Source organism: Salarias fasciatus, chromosome 20, assembly GCF_902148845.1.
Source record: "Salarias fasciatus chromosome 20, fSalaFa1.1, whole genome shotgun sequence".
Classification (NCBI taxonomy): Eukaryota; Metazoa; Chordata; class Actinopteri; order Blenniiformes; family Blenniidae; genus Salarias; species Salarias fasciatus.
The window spans coordinates 7,275,554-7,294,002 of record NC_043764.1 but is presented as its reverse complement, the minus strand read 5'-3'; the positions used below and the strand labels follow the sequence as shown (position 1 = coordinate 7,294,002).

Genomic DNA, 18,449 nt, shown 5'->3' with positions numbered 1-18,449 from the left:
CTTTCTCGGTGATCCGTTGTATATGAATGTGACCTCGTCATCTATCTGTGTATCTTCGTGCCTGGTGCTGTCTGAACCAGACTGTTGTCAGTCCACTGATGTCAGGAGACCATATCTTAAGTGTTGTGGAGACTCTTCTGGTGGGTGATATCTCTGTCAGCCTCTCAGCGTGAGGCCGTTTCACGCTCCTCCGGGGTTTTTCCTTTTATCCCATTTTGCACTTTGATGCATCACGACTAAACCTGCCTCAAGGGACGCCGCGGGAGCCGCCGAAACTCTCCGACAAGCTTCCTGGAAACTTGGTCATTCAAGTTTGTCTCGTGGAAGTTCAACCAAAGGGACCTCAAATCAGGAAACATCCTCGTTCTACAGACATTCGCCACTTTTTCAGTGGTGATGCTGATTCATGCAGGGTTTTTTTCCATAATGGTGCCATGGAGAGAAGCCCAGGCTTAAAATGTGTTTTTATTAATGAGGCCTTAGAATTGCGCTGCAAGGTAACCCACTGTGTTCCATGTTTTTACTTGGCTGCATACAATATATTCTAGTAGATTTTGACGAGGTGTAATGGATTAGAGTGGAGAATTGGAAGACATGAGTGTTTTGAGCCATGAGAAAGCAAACTCAAGCACATCCGCAACATATGAACCAATTCTAGATGTTTTTAGTTCATGGACAGGTGATTTAAAATCACGTCAGATATCAGTTTGTAAATGAAAAAAAAAACAACACTGAAGATGTGATTGGTTTAGAATATTCGTGCTACAATACATTAATAAAAAAATAAAAAACATGAGACCTTGAGAGCATTATATAAAGATGAGGTGTCTTTCAAGATCTGGCAGAGCTTCAGCAGCAGCTCGCTGAGGAGACGAGAGGAGAGGAGGAGTCGGCTGTGTCAGCGCTAAAAGCCTCTAAGTGGTTTTAAGATGCAGGTCTTTTCCATCAGAAGCCGCTCCGGTCTCACAGCTGTGGGAGTGAACCCGACCACACACAGACATTTACAAGAGGTGGACGTGTTCAGCAATACCCATTAATTCTACCGTAGGACGAGAGGATCGCGATCATGCTTTGTTTCTTTACTAATAATTAACCAAATGCAGTGAATTCAGATAACGGAGATTGGAACTGTCCTCGAGCAAACTGTGACAGTCGGCGTGAGGCATGAACAGCAAGACGACGCAGCTCGACGAAAACAGAAGGTGCAAAACCAGGCCAGGTTGGGAGGAAGACTAATTGGCTTAAAAAAAAAGGAATCATGTGAAGGAAGGCGTGGCCGGTTATCATGACAGAGAGGAAAACACACATGCTAACACACACCTAACAGACACACCGTCCCACTTTACACACTGCTCTGTCTCGCCCGTGTCCTTGGGACGTGGCAGGAAAAACCTTTCTGCAACAGTGTTATTGCCAAAAAGTGCTCCTGCAGGGGAGTGCGACCCGCCAAGCTGTTCAAAGAGCAGCTACACATCAAAAAACACCCTATTTTTCTCTCCATTTGTTTTTTCACAAACCCATTGCTTTTTATTTAAATGTCATCACCTTCCACAGACATGAGATTTATTCAACTTATTGATATCTAATTAACGCAGTTTTTTTTTTTTATTTTGTATTCATTTTCTCCATGCTGAATGAGAGGATACTACTGAGTGTGATTATTGTCCATTTTATTTTTCTTGTGTTGACATGCGGTCTTTTCAATGATCTTAATCTTTCACAGCAAGGAGTCCCTAAGTGAAGGACTTGAAAACAGATAATAGAAGATAAAAATGTGTTTACAGATCATTCTTACATTTCATTCCATGTAGAATCCGTAAATCATAAAGGCAAAACTTGAAAACATCAAAATCGGTTGTTTTTCGGATCGGTTTGTGAACATTTGCCTTTTTTAGAGACCATATAAATGAAACATATCCTCATTCAGCATCACTGTTAGAGCCCATATCGAAAATTCATTTTTTAAACAACCTTTAGGATAATTAAATTTGACTGGTGGGAATTTTATACATGAACACAGAAGACCGAGAGTCGTCTGAAATGCTGCGATGGGCTCTGAAGTATTTTTCAAGCGTGGGGGGGTTAAACGGATGTGAAGAGGTGAAAGAGGAAAGTTGATGGGAGATTGTCTTTGTTTGATCGTGTGTTCATTATGGGATGCCTTCTGTCCTGCCGTCAGGATGGAAAATGCCTCTCCCCTGTTACCGCAGAAACAAGAGAAATGTTGGACATTAAAAAAAATGACTTATTCCTACGGAGCTGTGTGTGTTTCTTTTCATCCTGTGTGTTGGAGCAAGAAAGAGGTTTTTCTGTTTGACATCGTCACGGGAACAGACATGTTGAGGTTTGAGTGGAGGGAACATCCCAGCTCAGAGATTCAGAGATGTTCATCAGCATATTGACTCTGTCAGCTCAAGTGAAGCACACCAATCTGAACGTTACTGATTCTTTAAATAAATAGATCAATGCATCAATTTATCTTAACAGCTCAGCGTGGATATAGTTTTAAAAGCAGTAAAGAAAGCAGAGTAGCCCAGTGGACTTTGTTCTCGCCAGCTTCCTCAGGCTGTTTGTCCCTGGGATTCAAACTACACTCAGCCCAACTGGGAGATCTAATCCCCCGACAGATCTCGGGCCAGCTTGGGGTCTCATCCCACTCATGGCTTTCATCAGAGGGTTTCCAAAAGTCACTCTAATCAGGTGCCTGAACCGTCTCAGCTGCTTTCTGGAATGGTGAGAGTGGAAGAGTGGCGATCAGAGTTCTCCCTTTATGGACACTGCTGTGACAGGAAACTCATTATTTCAGTCATTTGGACATGACTGACCACTGGACTAGTCAGGAGCCAGTGTTGTATTGCAAATTAGTTTCTTTATAGCTGTAATCAAATGCTTTTCAGGAATAACTGCTGCCATTTTTCTGCCATATTAATTTTAACATAAAGAGTTGAAGTCCCCTTCTCTTGTCAACACATGCTTCAGCTGTAGGTTTTTAACTTCGCTATGAAGATAAGAGGTAGAATCCTTAGAATCCAGCATCCTCATCGATCGTGCCTGACTTAATGCCAGCTACACACACATCCTAGTGGTCCATTGACGGTCCATCCTAGCCTGGTCCGTGTAGCAAATGGTCCTCCATCCACACTAAACGCTAACTCCAATGCCTCCAGTGCTTGTGGAACATCAGTTCCAACAAGGAACTCAATTCCTGCATTGATTTCAGGTAATTTACAATATTATGGCTCATATAGTTGCTTAACTCACAGTCATTACGAAGGCAAAAGAGCTCACTGAGAACCTGCAACTTCACACTGTGACTTCTCACAAGTCAGGAAAGGGTTAAAAGACCGTATCTGCAAGTGTTCAACTTCCAGTCATCACAGTGAAAAGGATTATTAAAAATACAAAAAACACTCAATACTCTGGAACATCTCAGAGGACATGGTCGGAAGCCAAAAGTGACACTTGTGCTGGACAGGCTCAAAGTGAGAGGTGAAGAAGAATTCAAGGATCAGCATCAAGGCTATCCTGGTGAATCTGGGCTCTGCTGGAGGAAACATATCAGGACATCCAATCCAATGGACACTGCATACTGCACCACGAATATTATGGAAGGTGTAGGAATAAATTAGTTTTGTTTTATTCTACCCCTTTTCAGACATGTTCAATTAGATATGTGTATTAGGGTATTATTAATTGAAAAAATTACTAAAACAGTGAATTGGTCCATCTATCTATTCAGTCTGTAATCATTTATTTGATAGTTGTAAAAAAAAGCTCTATTTCATTGGCATGTGGAGGTTGCAGAAACAGAGCAGTCGGGTATGTAAAGACGGCCTTTTTTTTGACACACTCCACTGACAGCTGTCAAACACGGTGAGGGACGGTGAGCGGAGAGGACGCTGGCGTGGGCTGTTCGCCGCTTCTCTGCAACAATCCGTCCTACCTTATTGCATCTTTGCTGTAGTAAAACGTAAGTACTACAGCAAGTACTACAGCAAGTGACTACAGTAAGTGACATTTTTGCAGTACAGCACCGTAAAAGTTGTGTAGTGCGTGTGCCCGTACCTACCTGTCACTTCGTTGGACACTGCCTCGTTCCTTCTCTTCGGCTTCAAAATCTCCGAACCCTGGTACCAACTTTGAGTCCATCAAGCCGGATTATTTCATCGGTGATGTCCTGGTACCACTCGTCCTCCTTGATGGTGTGCTCTACAGTGACGGCTTGTCAACTCGCTGGCAACTTGTTGTTTTTGACAGCTATGCTAACAGTGATAGCCGGAGCTACTCTCATGCCAAAGTGTCCCAGAAGTCTCCACGAACTCTGCACTGCCACTGCCTTCAAGCGGTGGTCTGCGAATGGATTACCACCCCTGTGGAGGTTGTGGATTGTCTGTGTTGGTGTGGCTGTCATCCACCGCGGCTCACCTGGAGTCCGGCTAAAGGCCTCAGTATACTCCCCCGTCGCCGCCACGGCGTTCCTACGCCGACAACCCTACGCCGCTACTGAACATATCTTGCTCCTGCGTCAAGGGAACGCCCTCCTCTGCCAAGCCGCTAGCAGTCACAACAACAATGCGGCTTCCGTAGCTCCGGCTTTACCTAGACATAGATCTATAGACATAGATTTCTAGACGTACGTATCTAGACACGCGTGCATTTACCGAACATATATCTGCATATATGACATATCTGGCGACACCGGGCTGTGGTGGAGGAGAGGCTGAGCAGACCGTGATGAAATATTGGTGAAACTAATGAGCTTTTGGACGATTAAAGCCGTTTTCGGAGCGGCTATACACATAGCCCCGCCTGCTAACAGTGCTAACACTGCTAACAGTATAGGGATGTGCGCCGCTCAATTTTGGATCTCAATTTCTCCCGAAGCACTGTTCGGATCAGAAAAGTTTTCCGGGTGAGTTCTACTTTATTCTATAAACAACGCGAAAGCGGACCAATCACAGCCCTCGACGTTCACGTCACCACGCGTCGAAACGACGCGAAGTCACAATTTTCGGGAGGCGCACGTCAAGCCCCGACGTAGCCCGACGTAGCCCGTCGTAGGGCTACGACGTCTACGTCGTAGGAACGACGTAGCGGCGACGGGGAAGTATACTGAGGCCTTAACTGTTAGCACCGGCGGCGCACCACTGCCCAGCATGCTGCCTACAAACACCTCGACACCGCTGCTCCGGATGAGTAACATCAACAGAGATCCACTGGAACTTCCACGCCGACCTCGCTACATCCACCGGGGATCGGGGCGCCGCTTTGTTATGTCCAAATGCGGTGGCCACAACTCGATCGTATCCCTGTGGTCTGCATCTCGGCCGGTCGCGCCACAGCTGCGTCACCAACTACGTCATCGGAGCGCCGCTACCCCAGTCACTAGGTGCGTGCACGATGGCAAAGCCAGAGGCAGACAGAGCTAGACGAAGCAGACGGCGCAGCCGTGGGGCGGAGTTATAAGTCTGCCTCCAAGTCGGACAACCCTATGTTCTCCATGTTGGTGTTTCTCATGACTCCACTGTGGGGGGTGTTTACAGGCCGTCGTCCGGGGTGGCAATGCCCCCCCCCCCCCCCCCCCCCCCCCGCCTGTGCCTCCTTGCCCCCCCTGGCTGTCAGAGGGGTAATTTTGTTTTTCTTATTAAAAACAAAAGAATTCATAATTTCTTTTGTGTGTCACATTGTGTTAATTCATATTCAGTTAACTGAAATGAATACAATTTTAAAAAAACAAAATAATTTTAAGTTACGTTTTGGCTTCTGTCATGTGAAGCGTGCCTGCTGCTGCAAGTGCGACCAGGCATCAAGGGGGGCAGACTGCCTCGCCCCCTCAGTCCAAAAAATTAATAAATAAAGTTTTCAGTCTATTTTGTGCTTAAAAAACAACAGCAAACTCCACTGGCTTGATCAAATCAATATGAAGTGTTGCGCTATTCAAAATTCAAAAAAAAAAAAAGAAAAAAAAAGTGGAGACTCCAGCTCTACTAAAGGTGAGGGCTGGTTATTTTATCATTTGTTTTATTACTATTTGTGCTTTTTACCAATGTGATTAATGATCATATGTTGTTGGACACAGTAGAACAGGCCTCTGATCTGTGGATTCTGTCTTTGTGTTGCTCCGTTACTTTTTCGCCGCCGCTGCCCCCCCTCCCCCCTCTACACTGGGCTGGAGCCGGGACTGTGTGTTTATTTATGCAAATAAAGCGCGTTGTCATCAAACTGATGACGAGTGGGCTCGGGTCCAATCCCCTGCCTGTATGAAACAGAGAGGTGGGCCAGGTAGCCGCGGTGAGTTGCTCTCGAGCAGCTCACGCGGCTACCTCTGTGACCGATCTCGTTTGGGTCTCGCGAGTTTTCGATGCCCTACGTAGGTCCTACGTATCAGTGACGCCGGGCCACATCTGGGCGGGGCGGCTCAAAAGTCTCAAAGGTCTGCCTCTGGCTTTCTCATGTCGAACGCACCTACTGATATGGCTGAGCGGCGCATTGGAAGACCTGGAGTGGATTACACTGTGCTTCGACCCCTTAACAAACTGGATTCAAATCCCAATATGTCACTGGAGCAACTGAATGTACAGTCACTGACAAAGAAATCTGGTCTCATTCACCAACACATCTTGGACAAAGGGATAGACATTCTCTGCCTCACAGAGACTTGGCAACCGCCTGAGGAATACTCATCACTCAACGAGGCTTGTCCACCAGGATATAATTACCTAAATAAGGCCCGCACAACCGGCCGTGGTGGTGGCCTTGCTGTTTTCTATCGCAGCAACATGGTATTGTCCCCTGTGTCTGTCCCAAGTGTTAGCTCCTTTGAGAGCCTTGTATTCAAATGTACCCATCCCTTCTCTGCAATAGTAGCTCTCATTTACCGCCCCCCCAAACCGCAACCAACATTTATTTCTGACATTCATGAGTTTCTAATCTCACTTTGCACAACATATTCTAACATTCTTATTACCGGTGATTTTAACATCCACATGGACTCTCACACTTGCCGACTAGCAGCTGATTTCAAACAGGTTTTGGACTGTCTCAATCTTCAACAGCTCGTAACAGGTCCCACTCACCGGAGGGGGCACACATTAGACCTCGTCATCACCGACTCCCTCCCACTCACAGATCTTGAGGTCTATGATATTGGTGTTTCTGATCACTCAGCTGTTACTTTCAGAGTCCCCAAAAGATCATTTCTTGCTAAACCCAGGCACCAGATCACCTTCAGAAACATTAAAAGCATTGATTCCGCTTCCTTCTGTTCTCATCTACAACAGCTTTCCCCTCTTCATCTTCAACTGTCAGTAACTTAATGGACTTCTACAATTCATCTCTCACCTCTATCCTGGACACTCATGCCCCGCTCAAAACACGGACAGTAACCTTCTCCCGCTCTGCTCCTTGGTTCACAAATGAGCTGAGACTAATGAAGAGATCCGGCCGTGTCCTGGAGCGTGCCTACAGAAAATCTGGCCTGACGGTGCATAAGTTGGCTTACCGGGAACATCGCAGATCATATGCAAAAGCCCTCTCCAAGGCCAGGTCAGACCACTACTCCGCCCTCATCAACAATAGCCCAGGTAACTCCAAACAACTCTTTTCCACAATCAGCCATATTCTCAAACCGCAAATCACTCCTTATCACAAACACACAGATGCAAACTGCAACCGGTTTCTTGACTTCTTCACCACAAAAATTGCCGACATCCGCTCCTCTCTTTCACCTTCAAACAGCTCCTCCATTGACGTTCCTTCAACACCAGTTACACAACACTTATCACACTTTATGCCTTCAACGCAGCAGGAGGTCGAGGAAATCATCTGCAAATCCAGATCCTCCACCTGCTCCCTTGATCCTCTCCCATCCCCTCTGCTCAAAGTTTACAATCAATCCATCAGCCATCTCATAACAAAAATTATAAATGACTCATTGGCAAAAGGAATCGTCCCACCCACACTCAAAACGGCCGTCATAAAACCTCTTCTCAAAAAACCCACATTAGACCCTGAGCCCCTGTCAAACTACAGACCAATCTCAAACCTTCCATTCATTTCCAAACTCCTAGAAAAAGTTGTTTCCTCCCAGTTACATCATCATCTCAAAAGCAATAATCTCTATGAAAAATTTCAATCTGGTTTTCGCCCCTCCCACAGTACAGAAACTGCACTCATCAGAGTTACAAATGACCTGATGATGGCCTCTGATTCTGGTTCCACTTCTCTCCTCATCCTCCTCGACCTCTCTGCTGCGTTTGATACAGTTGACCACAACATCCTCCTTCACCGTCTCCAGCATTACATCGGTCTCACTGGTCCTGCCCTTCACTGGTTTCACTCCTACCTCACTGATAGGACGGAGTACGTGGCTCTGGGGGAGGCAAAATCCAGACCACACACCGTCACTTGTGGGGTCCCCCAGGGCTCCGTACTCGGTCCTTCCCTCTTTACCATATACATGCTTCCCCTTGGTTGTGTCGTCAACAAGCACGCAATAAACTTCCATTGCTATGCTGACGACACACAACTCTACATTAAAATTTCATCCAACAGCTCTCCTACCCCCTCTGTCTCCACCCTCAGCTCCTGCCTGGAGGATATAGGGGCGTGGATGAGTCAAAACTTCCTGCAGCTTAACGGCTCAAAAACAGAAGCCATTCAAACTGGTACTCCTCATCAACTCCGCTCCTCTCCTCTTACCTCTGTTTCATTCCTTGGTCACACCATTCCCCTCTCTCCCTCTGTTACAAACCTTGGGGTCAAGTTTGACTCCCACCTCTCTTTTGACAATCATGTCACCTCCATTTGCAAAACATCCTTCTTCCACCTTCGTAACATTTCCAGACTACGTTCCTCCCTCTCCCTCCCTGCTGCAGAGAAGCTTGTCCACGCCTTTGTTTCCTCCAGGCTGGACTACTGTAATGCACTCCTCATTGGGATCTCTGGCAAGAGCCTCCAAAAGCTCCAGTATGTACAGAACAGCGCTGCCAGAGTCCTGATGAGGGTGCGGAAATATGAGCACATCACTCCCATCCTTCACACTCTCCACTGGCTTCCCATTCAGGCCCGTATAGAGTATAAGATCCTCCTACACACCCATCACTGTCTACACGGTGCGGCCCCCACCTACCTCACTGAACTGCTCACACCACACACCTCTGCCCGGACCCGGTCAGGCCAACTGCATCGTCTGGTTCAGCCCAGGACACGGCTCAAAACCATGGGGGACCGGGCCTTTGAAGCCGCAGCTCCCCGTCTGTGGAACGCGCTCCCAGACCACCTTAGGGCCCCACAGACGGTGGGCACTTTCAAAAAAGGACTGAAGACCTTCCTTTTCAGAAAGGCATACCAGCAATAATGTTGCTTAAAGTGTGCTGTATTGTAATGTTTTTACCCTGCGCTTGTTTTTAAACCCTGTGTCTCATGTAGCACTTTGAGATTTGATTTTAAATGTAAAGTGCATTACAAATAAAATCTATTATTATTATTATTATTATTAAACAGTCACCATAATCACAAGTTACTTCCGCCTTTAAACTCTCCACCGACAGTGCACCACACCTCCCTGTGTCACCAAACCCCACCCATTCTAATGTGAGAATATCCTAATCCATAGACACCACACAGCCCCCACACGAACATTCAGAAGGGAGCTAGCACCCCAAGGAAGAACAAACAAAACCAAAAAAGCGTCAACAAGAATTATCCACAGTCCCACAAGGAGGCTGAATCACGTGGCCAAAACGACTGCGCACTTCCACAGGTGCAGGTGCAGGACCCACTGGTGGGGCAACTGCAGGTGCAGGGGGCACCGTGGCGGCAGCAGATTTGGGGGGATGCCCCCGCCTCGGAGGCTGAGCCACCTCCATCGGCTCCTCCGGCAGAACGTGTGCAGGCTTCAGTCGATCCACAGAAACCCGGACCTGCTTACCACCAATGTCCAAAAGAAAATTCTTGGGCTCTGCCTCCAGGACGTGAAACGGGTCATCATAAGAAAGCCGCAGCGGGGCCCGGAGGGCATCATGGCGAACAAAAACAAACTTAGCTGCCATCAGCATCCTCGGGACATAGGAGCGGGGGAGGCAGTGATGAGGCGGAACCGGGACAAAATGCCGATTAGTCTCCACCGAAACGGGTCACCCAGCTGCCATCGACCAGGGTTCCGACGGATTAGGAATGAATTCCCCGGGGACCTGCAGCGGCTGACCCAGGACCAGCTCTGCAGACGATGCCTGCAGATCCTCCTTCGGGGCCAAACGCAGGCCCAGCATGACCCACGGCAGCCGGTCAACCCAGTTGCAGTCTGTAAGGCTGGCAAGGAGGGCAGCCTTCATGGTGCGGTGGAAGTGCTCACACAGCCCATTAGCCTGAGGGTTGAACGCCGCAGTGTGATGCAGTTTCACCCCGAGGTTCGTCGCCACTGCCGTCCAGAGCTCAGAGGTGAACTGGGGGCTTCTGTCTGATGCCACATCCAGCGGCGTGTCGAAATGGGCCACCCACGTGGATATGAAGACCCATGCCACATCCGTCGATGTTGTCAACGCCAGCGGGACTACCTCCGGCCACCTGGTGGTCCGTTCCACCACAGTAAGGAGGTTAGTAAAGCCTTGGGACGGGGGCAGCGGACCAACCAAGTCCAGATGGACATAGCCGAATCTCCGTCCAAGAACAAAAAATGGTTCCAATGGTGTGGCGGTGAATTTTGGCACGCTGACATGTCACGCAGGAGACCGCCCAACTCTGGACGTCCTTTCTGAGGCCCGGCCAGACGAACCTTGCCCCCACAGCTACACCGATGCCTTTACCCTAGGGTACGACAGCGCGTAGATGGCGTCGAACAACCGGCGGCGCCAACCCACAGGTGCCATAGGGCAGGGCTGTGCTGTGGAGATATCACTGAGGATCGCAGTCCCATCTTCCCGGAATGAAACTTCCTTCAGCCATAACCCTGTAGTGGCTGTCCTGTATGCCTGAACCTCAGAATCAGCCTGCTGGTTGGTGGCCATGGCAGCGTAATCCAGCACCAGCTGCACAGAGCCCATGTGTGCTCTGGAGAGGCAGTCAGCCACCACATTGCTTTTACAGCGACATGACAAATGTCTGTGGTGAACTCTGAAATGGTAGGGAGTTAGCGCTGCTGTCTGGCAGACCACGGTTCGGTGATCTTGGACATGGCAAAGGTTAGGGGTTTGTGATCCACAAACACGGTGAACTGCCGTCCCTCCAGCAGGAACCGCAAGTTGGGTACGGCGAGGAAAAGGCCCAAAAGTTCTTGGTCAAACGTGCTGTATTTCTTCTCCTTGTCACGCAGCTGCTTACTGAAAAACGCCAGAGGCTGCCAGGCTCCATTCGCCCACTGTTCACACACTGCACCCACTGCGAAGTCTGAGGCATCTGCGGTGAGTGCGATCGGCGCCGTAGGTGTCGGACGCGCTACCATGGTGGTGTTGGAGAGCACAGCCTTGGCCTTCTCAATTGCCAGAATTCTTTCTGGGGACCAGTCCACATCCTGTTTAGCCTTTCTGCCCCTCAAAGCCTCGTACAGGGGGCGCATCAGATGAGCGGCGTGCTTGATGAAGCGGTTGTAAAAGTTCACCATACCGAGAAACTCCTACAATGACTTGATGGTGCAGAGACGAGGAAATGTGGCAATCGCCTCCACTTTAGCAGGCAAAGGAGCCACCCCGCGAGAGGAGACACGGTGGCCCAGAAACTCAATTTCCGCCAGCCCGAACTGACATTTAGCTGGATTAATGATCAGTCCGTGCTCGTTAAGCCTCTCAAAGAGTTGTCGCAGGTGTAACAGGTGCTCTTCAACTGAGGCGCTAGCCACCATGATGTCATCCAGGTACATGAACAGGAATGACAAATCCTTCAACACCTAGTCTATTAACCGCTGGAACGTTCGTGCTGCACCTTTAAGTCCAAACGGCATCCATAGGAACTCGAATAATCCAAACGGCATGATCAATGCAGTCTATATGTCCGGGGGGTAGACCAGGACCTGGTGGTAGCCCCTCACTAAATCCACCTGGGAAAAGATAACTTTCACCGCCAGATGGACCGAGAAATCCTGGATATGCGGGATGGGGTACCGATCGTGCTTGGTGACATTGTTAAGGCGCCTAAAATCACCACACGGCCTCCATCTGCCATCTGATTTCGGGACCATGTGCAGGGGCAAGGCCCACGGGCTGTCAGAGCGCCGCACAATCCCAAGCCGCTCCATCGTGGCAAATTCCTCCTTGGCGATAGCCAGTTTCGCCGCATCCAGGCGAATACATAGAAAATATATGGTTTTCGCGCGGCCAGGAAGCGGTGAGCCGTCACGTGGCGCGAATTCAGCGAATTGAGCGGAGGCCGCTCTGCCGCTCTACTCACGTGAATCACTCTACTCGCGCCGCTGAAAGTTGGGAATGTTGAACTTTTGAGCGAACTCGCGAGCAGCGAACCAATCACAGAGCCGCTCTATATGACGTCATTTATGACGTACCGGAGCCCCCGGGAAACACCAGAAATGGAAGAGAAACTGATCACAGTGCAAGTCTGAAAAATGAAATCCTTGTGGCAAAACAGATGTTGATCAAGAAATGTCCAAATGAAACAGACCTGTCCACTGTGTGTAAACACCTGCAGGAATACAAGGGAGTCTTTCCTGAGTTGCATAAATTGTATGTAACAGCCCTGATAGTCGGAGTGTCCTCAACAGCTTGTGAGAGTTCTTTCTTCACGTTGTCACAGGTTCTAACCCCCTATCAGCACATCATGTTACACAAGAGAAAGAGGAATTTGGTGATCTTGGCTCATGAGAAGTCCATAACAAACAACTTGGACATGGATGAATTGTGAGACTTTTTGCAAAGGGAAATAGGAGTCTGTTGTTGTAGAGTGGAGTGGAGAGAAATGGCAGAGTAGTGGAAGTGGAAATACTAAAAAGAAGAGATTTTTGAACTGTTCGGTTGCTAACAAAAAAACTCCCAAAAAAATTAAAAAAAGAAAATAGGAAATGTTCAATATCTTTTGTGTTTTATAAATTACACTGATTAGCTGTTGGTTGATAAAATCTGGATGAAAGATATTTTATTTTATTTCTATTTTTCAGTTTCCCCCCTTGAGGGATTGCCACCTTATTGTGGTAAGGGGGTTTGCGTGCCTCAGTGACCTTCAGAGCAACACCAGCAGGAGCTTAGTCTTCAGGTGGAACACCCAAGATGGACAGGTCTGAAGGTAGAGGCCTGACAAAGCGCAATCCACTTCTCTAGGTTAGGGTTGGACACAGAGCTAAAAACCCAATTTAATGAAGAAAACACTGTTCCTATAAGCACAGGGGGTAAAAGTGCTGGAACATGATTTGTACATATGATGCCCCTTCACATTTCTGACTGCCCCCTCATATATACCTGCTTACAACCGGCCCTGCACTAATTACTCAGTCCTTTTCTCCACCCTATTTTTGAGCTTGTTCCCCAAATTGAACCAGATCTAAAAACTTAATAGGTGTTCTGAAAACTCTTCTGGCAAAGTTCAGGTACTGAGGAACATCCACCGACTCTTGTTTGCTCTTACCGGTATTTACATTTTTATTTTTCTGCATCCAGCTCTGTACGAAAGTGCACATTTATTTACAAAACACCGAGTTAAAACGCGTTAACTCACACCAGCATGCACTACAAAACAGTCTTCAGATTGTCCATTTTGGAATGTCATTTTCTGCAGCGTTCAGATGCGATCTCAGTACATTCTTCATCGTAGCCTGTAACCTCGAAAGTACACCATGTATGATTTATTTACCGTGAAATTTAAAAAAATATGCAGATTAAGATAACAGTCTATGCCTATGGGTTATGTTGCAGGCATCACAGGTACTGAAGACAGCATGCTAACTCTCTAGCCCCAGTCCGTCACCTCCTGGAAATCCAGCATGGTGCCTGGCGCCAGCCAGATAAAAAGAAAACTTTAAAAATTAAGTAAATTAGAGAGAGAATGCTAGACTGAAGAAAAAAAAGTCTGTAATTTGGTTACTCACTACTGCCCCCTAATGCATAAGAGTGGCAGTATTTATTTATTATTTTTTTTATTATAGTGCATCTTTAAAGGTACTATTGCCCTAAAAGTGAAGCTACGATATAATACGATGATATCAAGCCATCACAAAGTAATTGTGACTTTAATTTCTGCATTTTCATAGATGTGCAGTGTATTTCTATTTCATGTAATTTCCTAGTGGGACACACAGATTCTTTTTAAAGGCCATCTGTGTTCACTCACACAGGAAGGAGTTGGAACTGGGGGTGTTTGGAGGACAGTAACACCTAAACTGAAGGTAGTTTTAAGAACAGCTTGAGTACATCTGTGTGACTCACGTAATTCCACTCCCACATTTAAGGAAGAATTCCATTATGAGTTAGATGCTCTCATACATACATAATCATTCATCGTCTCTTTCATTTTGAAGCAATGTAAAAACGTAGAAAAACAGGGAGAGATGATAAAACGATGTCGCTCGGTCGGGTGTTTTCTACTGCTCGTCACTGCTGCTGGAGGACGAAGGCACATCCTCTCCCATCCTCCTCAGTTTGGCCTTGTAATAAGCCGCCTTCATCCTGAAGGCCTTCCTCTTCTGCAGCGCCGCCTTCCTCTTCTCCCGGACCAGCTCCTGCTCCCACGCCAGCACCTTCATCCGGTTCTCCCACTCCAAGATCTTCATCTGCTGCTGCTGCTCCAGAGCCTCCGTCCTCTGCTGGTGCTCGGAGCGCCGGCTGCCTGCTGGAGGGAGGCGCTGGCCGAGGAGCCTGGAGGTGCCTGGACGGTCGGAGGTCAGAGAGAGGATTGGGGATTCTCATGAGGTGACAGGGCGTGAATTCACAGATGTGCATCAGTTGTCAAATTTCAATTAGGGTGAATTATCATTAAAAACTCAAAGAGCATAGTCCTGTTCATGAATATTCAACCTCAAAGTCAACTCGCTGTCCGTTTCTAACCTGTCCACACATCAGTCTGTTTGCAGAGGCACAGCTTTGCTTCAAAAGCAGATAGTAATCTACTCCACAGTGAACTCCTCACTCTCAGTATCAATGGTGTTACAGAGCCCCAGGTATTCGCTTCTTAATTAAGAGTCCTGTTTTAATTCCAGTAGCACCAACCAGCACCGGCTGACAGAAGGTTCCCTGTGCCTCAAATGTCAGAGCAGCTTGAGAGTTTTTCTGTGTGCGTACCTGGTGCTGTGAAGAAGAGGGCGTTGATGCCCACATCCTGCAGCTCTGCATTGTGGGAGGTGGAGTTCGCAGTGGGTCTGTGATTCAGGTCCGACCAGTTGGTGTCCAAGGCGTCACGCTGCAGGCAGATGGCCACTTGCTCTTTGGTGTCGTCCTCCTACAAGAAGCGGACAGTTTTATTTATTTATTTATCTATTTATTTTAACATTAAGGCGTTTTCTGAATCTCAGCTGTCTCCAGGTTCAAATCAAAGTCACTGTACTCATGGAAAACTATCTATTTGAAAAAAATACAAACCAGAAAAATAAATTCAAAACATTTACCTGGTTGTTGTTGTTGTTGCCATTCACCTGCACATAAGCGTTTATCGTCACTCCGCTGCCTGCTGATAAGAAAGAAAAACAGACTCAGGAGGGGCTGAGGTTAACTGTACATCTGGAAAATTGACAAAGACTGCCTCCCTCTGGTGGAAGCTGGTAAAACATCCCTCATAAAATACCTGTATCCTTTATCAAAACACAATCACACTCAGGAAATTTGTACCAGATGTGCTGTGAGCACAACAAAAGCTTCACAAAAAACTAACGAGAAAAACTGGCAAAACTTTGAGAGCTGAACTGAGGACAGACTGGAAGGTAAAGCGAATCACTCAAGCTTTGACTCGACATCAAAACAAGCAGCGCCACATCTCACACACAGATTTGATTTATACGGAGTCGGAGTTGATTTAATGACAAATGTCTTGAAATCCTGTAAAACATGAGGTCATTACATCCTTATAATTAATCTGAGCAATAAATTGTGTCATTTCACTAAAAAAAGTTGTAATCAGGATTACAATAGAGGCACTTTATCAGCAATGCACTGACCATGAGTGTCAACATGTTTGAGGTTCTGTTGTTTGTTTTTAAGCTGCAGTCACATCATAGCCAAACGTATCGACACTTCACGTCATGGTCACATTGTCACACTGAATTAGGTTTTAAATATGTTAAATCACATAGTTTGACCAGATTTTCAATACTGTAGACCAGAGGTTTTGAATGTATAAGAACATGAATCACACAGTGATCCACCCAGAATCCCCAAATCATCCTTCTTTTAAATAACGTTTTTCATGTTTTAGTGTATCATTTTTACAAGCTGCTGAGATGCAGGGGCATTAGAACAAAGAAGAGGTTTCTAATGTTAAATGCTTTTTGTTTAAAATATGTGAAAAGACTTGATACATAATAATGTGTTTTGATGATAACAAAAATTATGCACAGCACAACTGATCAAATGTTTAAGAATACTGCAATTTTTCAGTGAATTATAGTACTTCAAGTCTAATGAATAGCTTGCAGTGGTGAAGAAGAACTACAACAGATAAAAATATATGAGGATTCAAAACTTGATCATATTGTACGTTTTGGACTTTGACAAAGAAAAAGCCTTTTTTAGGGAACAAGAAACAACTTTAAGCTGTTCTGCATCAATGGAGATCGAATAACTCTTTTACAATAGTTCCAAGATTTCTGAAATAGTTAGACCCCCCTCGTCTGCGTAAGAGCAGCGGTGAAACACTGTGGCAACATGCCTTCGTGAGCATCAGTTGAACAGCACTGTACTGCAGAAATATGTGTGTTGCAACAAAAAATGACATTTCTCAGACTTCAGAATAAGACAAAGTGGCTGGCCTGGACCATGAAAACCAGTTATTGTACTACAAAAGACAGAAGAAAGTATTCAAGTTCATCATGCAGGATTTTGTTACGCCATTGAGTAGGCGAATGCATGGTTTCTCAGATGTGGCATCAACTGTTCAACATGGAGAAGAAGTATTTTCTACTTTGTTCTCTGCAGGCAAGCAGGCATTTGCAACATATCTTTGACAGGTTTGGATTGGATTCTCCCATCTCTATCAGAAATGTCATCCAGTGGTGGTGGAGGACGGCATCATGTCCTGTTATCAGCTGTCATTGCGGTGGCGTGACCAACCTGTTGTCAAAAGGACTCATCATCCACCGCTGGATGACATTTCTGATGATGGGGCAATCCAGCTGAAACCTGTCAAAGATATGTTGCAAAAGTCTACTTGCCTGAAGAGAAGAAGAGAGAAGATGCTCGTAAACAAACTAAAGGCAGAACGAACCCAACTGAATCATGTGGAAGAGAATGTGTGACGGTCTGGGGCTGCTCTGATGGATTCAGGTTCAGTGACTTGTGAGGAACCCTGCATGAAATCGGCTCTCACAGCATTCTGCAGTACCCCCTGGTGTGACCCCAGGTGGTCAGGAGGTTCAGCAAGACCATGAGCCAAAACATAAATACAGGAACAGGAACTACAACAGAGAACAGAAGAAGATGGTAAGTATGAAACCAAGGAGTGACCAGGGCAGTCTTCAGACCTTATCCCCATGAACTTGAAGATTTTCTCTTAACACCCCCCCCCCCCCCCCCCCCCCCCCCCCCCCGCCTTCCTGCTGCGCCCTCTAGAGGAGGATCACTGCTGTGCAAAAACGATGTATCCAAACATCGATACAACAGCTGCCACCACGAACAATAACGAGCTGAAACAATCAGCCACGTCGGCTGACCGGAGTCCCTCTGAGCTCTGGCTGGTGGACCTGCTCCTCGTCCTCACCCAGCAGACCGACTCACCTTCCTGCAGCTTGCGGACGGCCGCTTTGTGGCCGGCTCCCCCTGCGTGGCTGGTGAGCGCAGCCTCGCCCATCGTCTGAAGTTTTATGGATTTACCGCAGGCTCGACACCGGGCGAAGTGAATGTCCAGGGCGTCCTCAACCAGCCAGTCCTTGTAGATCTCCTTCGAGAGCCAGGACTCTTGAAATTTGCATTTTCCGGGCATAGTTAGCCACTAAAGTTAGCCGGACCGCTACCTCACGGTCATCCAGCTGCAGCCTCCTCCACCGCTGCGTGTGGCGTTCACGTTCTCTGGAGATTTCCCTTGTTTTCATATGAAAAGGTTCAGACGAAGCACCATTGCATCTGTTCACTTTAGGAAATGATAAATTGTGATGTATTTGCTTATTTAAAGAGCCGTAAATTAAAGTCTAAACTCACAACAGGCAGCATTGATTAATTCAGTTTTTACCGATGATCCTTGAACGCAGCAAACTTTCACCGTCACCAATGGAATCATGCTCGTCATCTGACAGCCAATCAGTGGACAGGAAACCAGTTCTGTGTTATGATTGGTTAAAAAAGAAACCTTAAACCGGAAGACGGCAGAAG

The 18,449-nt window shown here is 46.9% G+C and overlaps 1 protein-coding gene across 2 annotated transcripts; it reads right to left on the bottom strand.

Annotated features, from left to right (window-relative positions):
- Positions 1-13,583: 13,583 nt before the first annotated feature.
- fsbp (fibrinogen silencer binding protein) lies at positions 13,584-18,260 on the bottom strand. Of its 2 annotated transcripts, none has more exons than XM_030118540.1 (4): positions 17,859-18,260; positions 15,539-15,600; positions 15,216-15,372; positions 13,584-14,802 (listed from the first exon to the last, which is right to left on the bottom strand). In XM_030118540.1, exons 1-4 carry the CDS (start codon positions 18,061-18,063, stop codon positions 14,519-14,521), a joined length of 708 nt encoding a protein of 235 aa, XP_029974400.1. In that variant the 5' UTR covers positions 18,064-18,260; the 3' UTR covers positions 13,584-14,518. The 2 variants fall into 2 exon arrangements, with proteins under 2 accessions (XP_029974400.1, XP_029974401.1); XM_030118541.1 differs by having other exon boundaries at positions 15,539-15,597.
- Between the last annotated feature and the right edge of the window lie 189 nt (positions 18,261-18,449).

Excerpts from the sequence above, each read along its gene's own strand:
- fsbp (XM_030118540.1), bottom strand. The coding sequence starts at position 18,063 with ATGCCCGGAAAATGCAAATTTCAAGAGTCCTGGCTCTCGAAGGAGATC. Across the intron at positions 15,373-15,538 it reads GCAACAACAACAACAACCAG|GAGGACGACACCAAAGAGCA; the intron begins GTAAATGTTTTG and ends CGCTTCTTGTAG. Across the intron at positions 14,803-15,215 it reads CCTCTTCTTCACAGCACCAG|GCACCTCCAGGCTCCTCGGC; the intron begins GTACGCACACAG and ends CCGACCGTCCAG.